The sequence below is a fragment of the Rattus norvegicus genome, chromosome 8 (genome assembly GCF_021556685.1).
Source record: "Rattus norvegicus strain SHRSP/BbbUtx chromosome 8, alternate assembly SHRSP_T2T, whole genome shotgun sequence".
NCBI classification, from domain to species: Eukaryota; Metazoa; Chordata; class Mammalia; order Rodentia; family Muridae; genus Rattus; species Rattus norvegicus.
Genome location: NC_141541.1, coordinates 81,526,133 through 81,540,701, shown reverse-complemented (window position 1 = coordinate 81,540,701; position 14,569 = coordinate 81,526,133). Strand labels below are relative to the sequence as shown.

General features: G+C 46.1%; 1 protein-coding gene across 12 annotated transcripts in view; it reads right to left on the bottom strand.

Annotated features, from left to right (window-relative positions):
• The window catches only part of Rab27a (RAB27A, member RAS oncogene family), a 59,272-nt gene that overhangs the window by 24,356 nt on the left and 20,347 nt on the right, over nucleotides 1-14,569 (bottom strand). For 9 of the 12 annotated variants that reach the window (XR_015626920.1, XR_015626922.1, XR_015626919.1 and 6 more), the window contains 1 exon segment: nucleotides 3,529-3,703. Coding sequence is in view for 6 of the 12 variants with exons in the window: in NM_017317.2 (NP_059013.1) it covers nucleotides 3,529-3,681 (153 nt within the window). In the remaining 6 variants the exon portion in view is untranslated. 12 annotated transcript variants of the gene reach the window in all.

The following is a 14,569-nucleotide window of genomic DNA, read 5'->3' as shown; positions in this document are numbered from 1 at the left end:
ATGTCCAAACCTTTTCATAATAAACTCTGTCTTTGTTTCCTAAAAATAAAATAATGAAAATGATGAAATCTATGCCACAGGAAAACTGAATAGTTATAGAAGTATCATCATAACTAAAAAAGAAGCAGTGAAAATCTCCATCAGCACTGGACAGATACATTTGACATGTTGTGGAGAGCTTTTGGGGCCGCTTGGCAGGAATTGACGTTGGGCCAGGACAGGGAAGTTAGCTCAGGCAGGAATCTGATTTTGGGCTAGAACAAAGAAGTAATCGTCAGGCAAGAATACAACTTTGGGCTAGGACAGGGAGGTAGGCTCAGGTATCTTGGTCATCCTGATAAGTCCTTAGGAACAGTGATCATGGGACTTTGTTTATTACCTTGCTTGTCCCCTTGACTATTTGTGTTTATTGTCTTGTTTGTTCCTTAACCTAGAACTGACCTTATTACTTTCATGCAATTAAAATAGTATAAAAGCAGATTGGGAAAAAATAAATTTGCCTCAGCCTCAGAACTGGCTGGGGTCATGGTCCAGTGTTGTCTAATTGTCTTTTTCTTTCTTTCTTTTAATTTACATTTTAAATGTTATCCCCTTTCCTGGTTTCTCCTCCAGAAACCCACTATCCCCCCTCCCCCTGCTTCTATGAGGGTGCTCCCTCACCCACCCACCCATCCATACTCTCCCACCTCCCTGCCCTGACATTCCCTTACACTGGGGCATTGAGTCTTGACAGGACCAAGGGCCTCTCCTCCCACTGATGCCCAACAAGGTCATCCTCTGCTACATATGCAGCTGGAGCCATAGGTCCATCCCTATGTACTCTTAGGTGGTAGTTTAGTCCTGGGTAGCTCTGGGGGTATCTGGTTGGTTGTTATTGTTGTTCTTATAGGGTTGCAAACCCCTTCAGCTCCTTCAGTCCTTTAACTTCATTGGGGACCCCATTCTCAGTTCAATGGTTCGCTGTGAGCCTCTGTATTTGTCAGGTTCTGGTAGAGTCTCTCAGGAGAGAGTTATATCAGGTTCCTGTAAGCATGCACTTCTTGGCTTTCTGCAATATTGTCTGGGTTTGTTGTCTGTATATGGGATGGATCCCCATGTGGGGCAGTCTCTGGATGGCCTTTCCTTCAGTCTCTGCTCCACTCTTTGACTCCATATTTCCTCCTGTGATGTCTTTTTCTTTTTAATAGTCACTCCTGCCCTGGAGAACCTGTTGACTTACTAAGGTGGCTTGGTCAGTATATTAGCACAGTGGAATATTATTCTGCTATAAATTGATGCATGCAAGGGTTAGAGAGAAGGCTCAGTGCTTAAGAACACTCTGCCTCTTTTTGGAAAGGACCTGAGTTCAGTTCCCAACACCCACAACAGGCAGTTCATGTTGTAACTGTAGCTCCAGCTCCAGGGGATCCAAGGCCTTCTCCTGGCCTCTGAGGTACCCGACCACCCCATTCTCACATAAATGTGATAAAAATAAAATAAATATTTAAAATTGATTCTGCCTGACACTTGCTACAATATAGATGAACCTTCAGACATGCTAAGTCTAAGACAGGCACAAAAGGCCTTGTATACAACAGATACAGGTAGGCAACTCTAGGGATTTCACAGTAGTTGGAAGGAGGAAGGATAAGCAATGGTGTTATTGGGATTTCTTTTTGTGATGATAAAAATGTTTATGTGGGCTGGAGAGGTGGCTCAGCAGTTAAGAGCACTGACTGCTCTTCCAGAGGTCCTGAGTTCAAATCCCAGCAATCACATGGTGGCTCACAACCATGTGTAATGAGATCTGACACCCTCTTCTGGTGTGTGTGAGGACAGCTATAGTGTACTTATATATATTAAATAAATAAATCTTTAAAAAAATGTTTATGCTGGGCATGGCAGTGAAGATCTTTAGTTCCAACACTTAAGATCTCTGTAAGTTCAAGACTACCCTGGTCTACACAGCCAAGTTCCAGGCCAGCCAGAGCTACATGGTAAGACCTTGTCTCAAAAGAAAAAACATTTCTAAAACTAAACAGTTGTTGGTGGCACATGCTTATAACCCCAGGGCTCGGGAGGTGAGTCAGGGGATCAGTTCAAAGTAGCCTACGCTGGATGAGGCCTTGTTTCCAAAACTAGACGAGTCAAGCTGGAGGGTGCCTCAGTGGTTAAGAGCATTGGCTGCTCCTGTAGAGGACCTGGGTTCGGTTCCCAGTACCCGTATGTTGGCTCACAACCCTTTATTACTCCAGGTCCAAAGAATGTGATACCTTCTTCTGGCCTCTGTAAGTTCCAAGCACGTATGTATGTGGTACACATATATATCATACGTGCATGCAGGCAAATACTTATACACATAAAACAAAAATAAGTTAACCTGAAACCTAAATAAATCAACAATTAAGTATGCAAGCAGTTAGCTGTGATGGTGACATCACATGAATAGGCTGCCAAGGATATGCCAGAAAAAAAAAAATCTGCTCAATTCTACACTTTAAATGGATGGGTTTAACTTGTTGACAATTACACGTCAACAAATTTGCTTCAGACCAAAGGGAAGAGCTGGAGTTACCCCTCCATGGCAAAACACCCAGCCTGCACAAGGCCCTGACTTCAACCCTTAGAACTCCGTGCATACAAGAAGCTGGGTCACCAGGTGAGAGGTAACTAGCAAAAACAATCACATGCACACAGTCAGCCCTAGTGTGTGACACCAAGGCTTACAAACGCTTCCACAATCACTGTGGGTTGACGTTACTGCAACTTCATTGTTCAGAATCATGCCAAGAGAAGGTCTGCACATTGGCCAGAGAGCAGGAAAGAGAAGGGGAGGGAGGGAGAGACAGAGACTCAGACAGACAGAAGCTAGGAAGTCTACATGGGGCCAGTGACTCACATCTGTCATCCTAGACTTAACTACACAGCACACAGTATAATGCTGGTGGCTCTGTGTGGTTGAACCCCGAGACAGAAAACTGACTATGTAATGACTATCAGTTATGTGACCATGAGCATCTCTTAGGGCACTCAGTCTTTCTTAGTGAGTGTAAGTGTCTGTCAGATTCTCTGGTTTCTGGGTAATGGCAGAGTCTGAGGCAGGAGGAACAAGAGTTCAAGGTTAGCCCGGGCTATACAGAAAGACCGTAAAGTGATAAAATAAGGTTGGTAGTAGAAAGGGCCTATTGTGGGTTAGAGGGACTGACTTGTAATATCTTAGGAGCTTGCCTGACTGAATACATGTGCTGAAGGCTCTGTGGCTTCAGCCTTACTTGACCTACCAGGAGCACCACTCTTTTTTTTTTTTTAATTTATTTATTTTTATATGAGTACACTGTAGCTGTCTTCAGACACACCAGAAGAGGGCACTGGATCCCATTACAGATGGTTGTGAGCCACCATGTGGTGCTGGGAATTGAACTCAGGGCCTCTGGAAGAGCAGTCAGTGCTCTTAACCACGGAGCCATCTCTCCAGCCCCAACCTTTGGCTTCTTAGTCCTGTTAATCTGTTGACTCAGATTAGACTCCTATGAAGGGTGCAGAACTTACCACTCTCTTTTCCCTGAAATCAATGCCCACTGTGGTGATGAATTTGGAGTTGAACTTCCCATCAGTGTACTGGTACAGTACACTGGTCTTCCCCACTCCAGAGTCTCCCAAGGCCAAAAACTTGATGAGGTAGTCATAATCTCCATCCGACATGATGGAGGCCTCTCTGCTTTACCTGTAAGGCACAAAGAAACAGGGTTAGTAAAGTCCACCAGAAATACTATAATTAGAGCTGGTAGGATGGTTCAGTGGATGAACCCATTTGCCATGCAAGGCTGACAACCTGAGTTATTCCTGGAGCCCATGTAAAGGTAGAAAGAAATCCACAAGGTTGTCTGCTGATGTGTGTGTTGTAGGTAAGCATATACACACATGCGCACACGCACACACACACATACACACATACACACACATACATACACACACACAAATTTTTAATTAAGGCAATATTAGAATTTTCCATTATTAAAGTAATAATATTTTATTCAATAAGAATTTGTTTGCATGCTTCGTTGGGGGTTTTGTCCATCTGTCTGTCTGTGTTGGTGATTTCTGTTTATTTTTGAGGGAGGTCTCAGGTACTTCAGGTTGGCCTAGACCTCCTGATCTTCCTGCCTCCACCTCCCCAGTGCTTGGATCACAGACAGGATGCACCACCGAGCCTGGCTTTCCACAAGTGCTCCTGTGCAACAGCCTGTTCTAGAGTCCATGAGTGAAGGTAATGAAATGTTCGCTGTCCCCAAGAGATGCTCTTGGAAACGTAAATAACAGTCTAGGGCTTGGGGGTTTGTTTGTTTGGGGTTTTTTTTTTTTTTTGGCGGGGTGGTCTTTTGAGGTGGGGTTTCTCTGTGTAGCTCTGGATCTCCTAAACGCAACTGTAGAACTATAAAGAAGGAAACGCCAAGTGGGAACGTCCATCGGACAGTTAATCACAGTCATGGCAGACCTCATAAAACAAAAGCTGGTGAACCAAAGAAGGGGCAGATGGGTGTGTGTTGCACACGGGCAATCCTAGCAATCTAGAAACAGAGGCAGGAGGATTGCTCGTGACTTTAGGGCTAACCTGGTCTATACAGTGAGTTCTCCCTCAACCAGGGCTACATAGTGAGACTGTCTCCAATACGAGAAAGGAAAGAGAAATGAGAAGAGAGAAGCCTAAGGAGGGGAGAATAACACACGGTGGGACATGCCTGTGACCCTGGGGCCTGGAGGGGTACAGGAGGAGCCTGAGTCGGAGGCCAACCTCAGTTGAGATGCTGCTCAATGAGCATATGTGCAAACAGAGACGGATGGGACAGGATATAAGTAGTGACTCCCACAGCTCAGTGGCTGCAGGTCAACTTTTCAGTGCTAGATCCTGGCCTCTCCCTCTTTCCACTTGGACTTTAAGTAATTTCATTTGTTTTATTCATTTTCATATTCATGGGAAATGGTTCAGTCCATAAAGCACTTCCTGTGCAAGTGTGAGGGCCTGAGGTCTGACTCCCTGGCACCCACATGGTGAAAAGGCAGGTACATCCCTAACCCAATCACACAGTGTGGGGATACACAGATCTGGCCAGCCAGTCTAATGGACTGGTGAGCTCCAGATTCAGTGAGAAACCCTGTCTCAAAAGATAAGGTACAGAGGGCTGGAGAAAGACACCTCGCACCAACCTCTGATCTCCATATGCACACGTGCACACACACACACACCAAGACTGGTGGCACAGGCTTTTAAACTCAGCAACTGGGAGGCAGAGACAGCCAGATCTCTGGACTCAAAGCCAGTCTGGTCTTCAGAGTTAGTTCAAGGAGCCAGGGCTACACAGAGAAACCCTGTCTTGAAAAACCAAAAGAGGAGAGGGGAGGAAGGGAAGGAAGGGGAGGAGGGGGAGGAAGAGGAGGACGGTGAGGAGGGGGGTAGGAAGAAGGGAGGAAGAGGGGGAGGGAGAAGGGGAGGAGGAAGAAGAAGGAAAGGAGGAGGGGAGGAGGAGGAAATAAGACACTTGTAACTCACAGGTCAAATAGGTCTGATGGCTTCTGTATACTGTTATTATTATTTCCTACTAATTGGTCAGAGTGCCTAGCTGTCACACTCTCTCAGGAAGTGGGTCCCATAGTGGAGTAGAAACTGTAACCCACAGCTAAATTCACCTCCTCCTGGGTTTTCTAACAGGAAGTGCTCAAAATTCTTCATGATCAACTGGCACAAACTCCACTATGAAGGAGAAAATGTCATCGTCCCCAGCAGTACCCATCCATGGATGCTTTTCTCCTTTGCTCAGCTTTCACGATCAGCTTCTACCTTTTCAACAGATGCAATGCACAATTCCAGTCCAAAGAGAAGTGAGTCTCACCACGTATGAGGGGAGCTGTGGGGGCGGGGAGGACACACTTCCGATCCCAGGGCTAGGGAGGCAGAGGCCGGCAGATTTCTGAGTTCAAGTCAGCCTACATAGTGGTCTATGTCGCATTCCAGGCCAACCAGGGCTACATAGTCACACACACACACACACACACACACACACACACACACACACACACACTCACCCCTCTCCAGGAAAGCCCTACATACTCTCACTTCGCATGTCAAGTGCTAACAAACTCTCTGATAATCAGAACAATGACCTTCTGTCCCACCCACAGAGATACCTCTTCCTGCCCACGAAAGATGGGGTCCGCCCATCCACGCACACATCAAAGGCCCGCCACGCTGCTCTGTTCCCTCACTCTCCATCTACTCGGGCCCTAGGCTCAACACTAGGTGCTTCCTGTATGCAGGAATTAGTAGACCACAGGCAACGATCTTCCTTCTTCAAGCTCACCTCATCTACTCCTGCCTAACACCTCAACTTAGTGACTAATAAAAATCCCAAATCCTCAGCCCCTAGAGCTGCTGTAACGAACTTCCCAGACAGCCCCAGTGCAGACCTGTGACCTCATACTGCAGGCATGACTGGTCCTGTGGATAAGGGCAGAGCCTCTACAAACATTCGCAGTTCTGTTTGCAGGATATAAAGGGTGACCCTTTACTGCGGGGTGGCTGTCTGTGTTTCTTCTTGCAGAAGTAGGACTCTGGATTAATGGGCTCTTCAAATGAGGACCACGTGAGGCTAGAGTCTGATTTCATGCTGTACAGAAACAGGAGCTAAGACTTGAAAGCAGTGCCAGATACGCTCCAGTCAGTTGGAAGCGGGTAGGTGGGTGGTTGGGGGTTCAAGCTGAAGCAAAGGGGTCCAGTTCTGCAATAGGAGTGACAAAGGCCCTGTTAATCGGTTTTATTTGTTATTTATGCTAATTTGTGAAAAGCTGGTCAGTCATGTACCTACACTTTAGTTTATTTTTTAATTTATAATCAGAGTTTTGCTGGGTTGTTTTTTGGGTTTTTTGTTTTGTTTTGTTCTTTTTATTTTATTTATTTATTTTTTATTTATTTTTTTTTTTTTGAGATGGGTTTTTCTGTGCAGCCCTGGCTGTCCCAGAACTCTCTGTAGACCAGGCCAGCCTCAAACTCACAGATCCACGTGCCTCCTGAGTGCTGGAATTAAAAGCCTGTGCCACCATTACCTGACCAGACTATTTTTATTAATGATGTTGCCTGTTTTGTTTTGTTTTGTTTTTTTTCAAGACAGGGTTTCTCTGTATAGCCCTTACCATGCTAGAATTTGCTGTGTAGACCAGGCTAGTCTCAAACTCAAAGATCTGCCTTCCTCTGCCTCCTGGGATTAAAGGTGTGTACCACCATGTTGGCCATGTTTTGTTTGTTTGGTTTGCTTTGTTTTTAAGTTAAGAAAATGTGAACCCTAGAGAGATGGCTTACTGGTTAAGAACGCCTGCTGCTCTTACAGAGGACCTGGGTTTGGTTCCCAGCACCCACATCAGCCCCTCACAACCACCTGTAAATCCAGCTCTAGGATCTGATGCCCCCTACTGGCTCCTTCAAACACTGCATGCAGGTACAAACCCATACACACAGAAATAAAAAAGAAATTTAAGATCTTTTAAAAAAGAAAGGACAGTGATAATACACCACCTCACACAACAGCCCTGAGGATGGAAAGGCCTGCTGTCTGTGGGGTACCCAGCATTCAGTGAGGAAATGCCCAGAACCTCATCTACACTAGGAAGATTACTTAATTCACCAAGCTAAGATGTGCTGAGAGCATGGGAACCTTGGATCACATATCTGAGTCCCCCTTTCCTGGAGGAAGCACTGTTTCAAAGCCTCCATCAGGATCCAAAGCTCCAGACACCTCAGAGTGGACACATTCCCACTCAGTTGGCTTCTGCCTCGCCCTCCTTACACAAATATTTTCTCAAAGTGCTCCCCACCCTCACTCTCGTCAGGCTAACAATAGAAAGCACAGAACACCCATTTCCTCAACAAGAACCGCACGCTAGATAAGTGCCTGAGAGGCAAAGAGCTTCCTTATTTAAGAGAGAGGGGGGGGGGGGCCTGGTGGTGCAAGCCTGGAATCCCAGCTACTCCAGAGGCTAAGGTAGAAGGATAAATAGGCAGCCTGGGCAATTTAGTGAGACCTCCACGTGAACTAGACAGTAAACAGGACCCTGAGGATACAGTGTGAGGGTAGAGCACCTACCTGTCTAAAAGTTCGAGGCCTTAGGTTTAATTCCTAGTACCAAAACGAACAAAAACACAAACAAAAACTCTCAACATAGCTACATTGTTTTCCAGAGAGTAAATGAGGAGAGCCGTTTCAGTTCAGACAAAAGGAGATGAGCTTTAGTAGATCCTGCCCTCAACCCTGAGGTTCAAGACGCTGGTGCAGGACAGGTTGCTGGGCTGCATAGCAAGGCTGTTTCAAAGGAAAAGGAAAGAGCAGCACTGCTGGACAGCTGTCGTACGCCACAAACAGCACTAGACGTAGGTGAGTTTACTTATCATCCTTAGAGCTATAGATTTCCAACAGAGAGTGTGCCTTCCTGTGTAGGGTTTGCATGGGTGCAAATCCTAACTCTTCCTCTTCTGCCTAAAGCAGTTCCGTCCCAGGGCTTAAAAGTGACCTCATCTCTTCATCTGTAAAAACAAGTGCAACAGCCACGATTTCCACTGAGCTGCTCCCGATAAACGCCCTGACAATAAGCAACTTAGGGGAATCCAAGTCCTTTTCTATTTTTACTTTTTATTTTAAATATTTTGTTGGATGTTTTTTCAATTGGATATTTACATGTCAAATGTTATACCCTTTCCCAGTTTCCCGTCCATAAACCCCCATCCCATCACCTTCCCCCTGCTTCTATAAGGGTGTTCCCTCTCCCTACCCCCTACCCCGACATTCCCCTACACTGAAGAATCGAGCCATGGCAGAACCAAGGGCTTCTCCCCTTGTTGCCCAAAAAAGCCATCCTCTGCTATATATGCAGCTGGAGCCATGGGTCTGTCCATGTGTACTCTTTGGATGGTGGTTTAGTCCCTGGGAGCTCCGGTTGGCATTGCTGGTATTGCTGTTCTTATAGGGTTGAAACCCCTTCTGCTCCTTTCGGCTTTTGAGATTATAATTATAGAATTTCTCCCTTCCCTTTCCTCCAAGCCCTCCCTTATGTCCCACCTTGCTCTCTTCTTTCATTAAGTGTTACTACATACATATGTGTATGTGTGTATACATTTTAGCTTGAAATTCTAGATGGCAGTCCATCATTTCAGGAAGTGACAATGGCAGGAACTGGAAACAGCTAGTCACACCACATCCATGTCAAGAGCAGAGAGGAAATGCATGCTTGCATGCTTGGTGGTCAGCTTTTCCCCTACCCTTGTACAGCCTAGGGTTCAAACCCAGGGAATGGCTTAGCCCTATCAGTTAAGGTAATCAGGACAGCCCAGCACAGACTTGCTCATGGGCCACATAATCCCTCGCTGAGACTCTTCCCAGGTGTCAACTTGACAAGTAAAGCCAGCCATCGTAAGAACCCTAGGAAGTACGGAGACATGACTCACGCACTGAGGTAACTCACAGAAAGATTTCAGTCAAGTGATTGATTCCAATGTTCAATCATTGCAACTTATTAGCAGTGAAGAGAGTTCTTTTTTTTTTCTATTTATGTTTTGGGGTGCAGAAGAGCACATGTGGAGGCCATATGCAAAGGTTGGTTCTCTCGTCCCACCATGTGGGTTCCAGAAATCGACTCAAGCCATCATGCTTAGCAGCGAGCACCTCTGCCCAGGAAGCCATCTTGCCTGTCCTAGCAATAAGGGGTGTGTCTAGTTGTTGCCGTTTAGGGAGAAATCTCACTGTGTAGCCTTGGCTGTCACAGATCTCACTACATACACCACTCCAGCCTCACCCTCAGAGACCTGCCTGCTCCAAACTCTGAGTGCTAGAATGCAAGGTGAGTGCTTGCACGTCCAGCCTACCGGATGTTTTTCATTTTAAGCCTCCCTCCTCCTTTTCCTTCTTTAGTGGTATTGAGGATCAAATTAGGGCCTTGTGAGCGTTAGGCAAGCTCTACCACCGAGCTACAGCCTCGGTCCTCGAACCTATTCTTACTCTTAATACAGTCTGTGCCTGAATGCTCAGAGAGACACACAGGGTCAGTGTGAGGGGAAACCAGCTTGAAGAAAACCTAAATGCTGTCAGTTCCAAATTCCACTGAGAATTTCTAAAGTGTAGCCATCCCTTAGCAGTTGACCCCGAGGACTAGGAAGTGGTAACATGGGCTGCAGCAAGATAGGGAAGGAGAGGCCGTTAGACCTTTCCTGAGTAGATCTGGAAGATGGTTGTCTATGACTCAGAGACATTCATTAGCTTTTTATCTCAGTGTGGACTGTCCTCAAGGGGCAATATCTATCACTTATTGCCAAAGCCTCTTTGAGGATCAGAATATGCATATATATTGGGATTTGGGAAATTTACCAAAATCGGGAGTGAGTGTAGTACTTATGGTTTGTGACAAGTACCTCTTGCTTTATACTGTCTAATGGGAGGAGGATACAACTTTCCATGTGTAGAGTAGAGGTGTGGCTGATTGACTTCCTGAGTAATACCTTAAATAACACAGTGCACACAGCCATATGTCACTGTCATGAAACACCAGCCCACGACGGAGCATGCCTCCTTATGAACCTTGAAGCTGGGCTGTCTCCAAGAATTTGATAAAAAAAAAAAAAATGAAGAAGTGCAAAGTCTACTCCCAGTGGGTGGCTGCTTTCTCTGGTGACTACGGAGACAGTGAAGAACAGGGCCCAGAGCCAGGATCCTCTACACGGTGACAGACACCACACCCTCCTGGGTAAAGGGAGCAGCAAAAAGTCTGGGTGTGGTGGATGAACTAAGTTAGAGCTGCTCATCACTTCAGGCAAGTCGGGGCTTGAAGCCCATGTTACGGCTGTAAGCCTGGTGCTTTTCCCCACAAGCTAAAGGACGGCCCTTGAACGACATTTCTCAAAGATAGGACAGAAAACATTCTCCAAGCCTGGAAATACAGGAGCAACCTAAGTCACCTGGAATACAGGCTACCTGCAAGTCCGTCTGCTATCCATGGGCTCTGAGGCTACCGAATGTGGGGGTGATTAGTTAAGCTAATGACCACCAATGACCCCACCCTGAGCCTGCTGCTCAAGGCAGAACTGTTAAGAGGCAACACCCAAAGCAGAGGGCACAGATGGACCTGGAGTTGAAAAGAGAATCTCTCAACACTCTACAACACAAAGGCTTTTCTGAAACCCAGATGGGGATTCTGAGCGGATTCCTCTTGGAACAGGGGCTGGGGGATGAAGCGCTGCTCCACGCAGCCGCAGCGAAACGATGGCGGCGGTCTGCTAGGGACGTGCACCAGATCAAGAAGCAAGCCCTCAACTCTGTGAAGGGGCAACGCTGCTTCTCTTGTTCTAAAAAAAATGCCTGAGTAATGAAAGCAGTCATACAAAGAACCCTGAGTTGTCAGTATAACTGAGAAAAGGGCCTCATTTAAGAGTTAACTTTTTGAGAAAATGAGTGTTGTGCATTTCTCATCTACAGAGGGCTTGGGTCCTGGGTATTTAACACCCAGCTCTTTGGCACCCCTTCATTTACACACCAGGGTGTTACTTTCGCCATTTTCTAAGGAGTGGTGTTTCCAGTACGCTGTAATCAAATCTGACTTCTTCAGCATGAGATCCAAAGTAGGCTTTGAGTTCTCTGTGCTGAATCCTGCACTCCTACCCTAACACCCCACCCCTAAGGAAAAGCTGCTCACAAAGGAGGCTCTGGTGGACCATATACAGCTTCCCTCCCTCACATCCTAACCAACCTCCCGAAACAGAGCTGGTCTGCATCCATGGAAACAGGCTCTTCAGGCCCCCACACACACACACCCCACCCCCAGCAATCAACATTTCCAGATGGCTTTCACTTGTCACACACCTGCCTGCATTGCCACACACACTCACATTGCTCTCTGACAGCAAACCTGAGCTCCCTCTCCATGAGTTCATCCGCTGTCTTCTTCATCTTTTGGCTCTCTTGTCCCACATTCCCCAGATTTTCTTCCCAAAAGCTGACCTAGGAGTTACGCCAACATGTGCTTTCTGAAAACACAGTGAGCTGCTGGGCAAACTTTACATGCTCAACCCTTCTCAGTAAGTTCCCACAAGGCTGGGTCTCTAGGAAATCCTTCTTTTCCATTAAGAGATCGTTTTCCCCTCACTATGGATGAAGGGGAGCACCTCAGAGACTCAAGCTTCTCAACATTGTGCTGGTTTGGGGTTCACCATGACATAACAGAGAAGGCAGTAGGTGCACCTATCATAAACTTACCCCACAATGGCTGTAAAGATCTCCACCACTCACCAACCCAGTTCTTATAAAAGATAAGGAATAAAAAAATGTGATAGGCTCAGAAAATCAATCTGTTCTCTAGTGTTTAAACGCCACTAAAATAGAATTCTTTAAAAAAAAATTGGATTCTCAATCATTATCTGAAAAGAAAACATTTTAGAATAACATTTTGAAAACAGCTCTGGACCTGAAGAGGTGGTTCAGGGGCTTAGAGCATTTGTGCTCTTGCAGAGGACCCAGGGTTGATTCCCAGCGTTCATATGGTGGCTCACAACAATCTATAATTCCAGTTTCAGGGGATCTGACACCCTCTTCTGACTTCTAATGGCTGCAGACAAAACATTCATAAACATAACATAAATCTAAAATTTAAGAAAACAGCTTTGGGGGCTGCGGATTTAGCTCAGTGGTAGAGCGCTTACCTAGGAAGCGCAAGGCCCTGGGTTCGGTCCCCAGCTCCGAAAAAAAGAACCAAAAAAAAAAAAAGAAAAGAAAAGAAAAGAAAAGAAAAAGAAAACAGCTTTGATAAGGTGGGCATGGTAGAGCACATCTTTAATCCCAGCTCTCAGGAGATTCCAAGCCAAACTGGTAGTCTACGGGACAAGTTCCAGGGCTACACTAAGAAACTCTGTCTCAAAAAATAAAACAACAACAACAACAACCATGACTTTTCATTAGTAGCATGGGTGAGACTCATGGGTGGGACTTAGAACCCCAAGCCTCTGTCATTAGCCAGCACCAAGTCTTCTAGACTCTCTGTTTTCTCTACAATACATATTTAATTACCCCCCAAACATCATAGACTTTAATAGATGAGTTCAAAAGAATGAAAATAAACTTACCAAGAGGACAGGGCCTAATCAAATACACTCCTCACAGTATCTAGGCAGACTCTCTCCCCTCTGTCTACTTTTCCTATGTAGTTGCGGGTTCTTGGAATTGACTGTTTGCCTGTCTATCAGCACCTGTTTATAGACCGGGCGTGCCTGGCGTTCACTTATGCAGAGCCAAGGAGGAGCGAGGCACCACCACCCGCTCATTTCCATCAGCCTGTTAGACTGCAGTGTACACTCTTGTTGTTGCTTTTGGTTCCTAACTCTACCTACCGCCTGGTAATCAGCAAATGTCGCCTGCATGACACCAAACTTGGAGGAATTTCAGATGATTTTTGAATTATGTTTTGATTGTGGTATATCACAGGTGAGTACTAATACTTTGAACAAGAACGTCCCCCATAGACTCAAATTTGAAAATCTGGTTCCCAGCTGCTGGACTGTTTAGGAAGGATTAGGAGGTAAGGCCTTGTTGGAGGAGGTGTGTCACAGAAGTGAGGTTTCAAACGCCTACTCCAAGCCTAGTCTGTGGCTCACTCTGCCTGCAACGTGTGGCTCAGATGTAAGGATCCTCTATAGAATCAGCCAATGCTCTTAACCACTGACCACCTCTCCAGCTCTCCAGCCTGGGAAAGGCGGATCTTTAACTTGTGCTATTATTGAAACTTCTCAAACACATGTTTCAAGTTGAATTATCTTTCCCCCAAATTGTCACAGGAAAGTACTAACTTGCAGTGTCTCAGGATATAACCTCTTTTCATCACTAGGACCTCTAATGGAGGTAGACAGATGTTAAAGAGATCAGTAGGGTGAGTCTGAGTCCGAGTTTGAGGCCAGCCTGATCTACAAAGCCAGTTCCAGGACAGCCAGGGCTACATAGAGAGATCCTGTCTGGACAAACCAAAAAGAAAGAAAAGAAAATCTAATTGGTGAGATGGCTTGCCTCCTCAGACTTGGAGGCCTGAGTGCTAGCCCCAGAAGTCATGTAACATGAGGGCACGGGAGCAGACAGCTGTAATCCAGCCCTGGGGAGGCAGAGAGAGGATCCTGGTGTGCTGGTCAGCCAGCTTTAACTAACTTATGAGCTTCAGGCTCCATGAGAGACCTTGTCTCAAAACAAAGTGAAAGCCATAGAGGAAGATATCTGCGGTTGACCTCTGGCCTCCGGGAGCACAAGCATTGGAACACAGAGGAAATTGGGTCCCCAGCATGCATAGAGGGAAGACAACGTGAGGACTCATGAGCAAAGGTCAGAAATGGAGTCTCCCTCGACACTCTCAGGAGGCCCCATCCCACCCTGATCATGGGTGACAATACGTTCACAAGTTGGAGGGCCACCTACATCAAACAGCCCCAAAGTGCCAACATTTACATTAGGCTCAGACTTCCCCCCCCTCCAAGCTCTGAAATAGAAGCCTGTCCTTTCAAACCTAACAAAATTAACCATTTCAG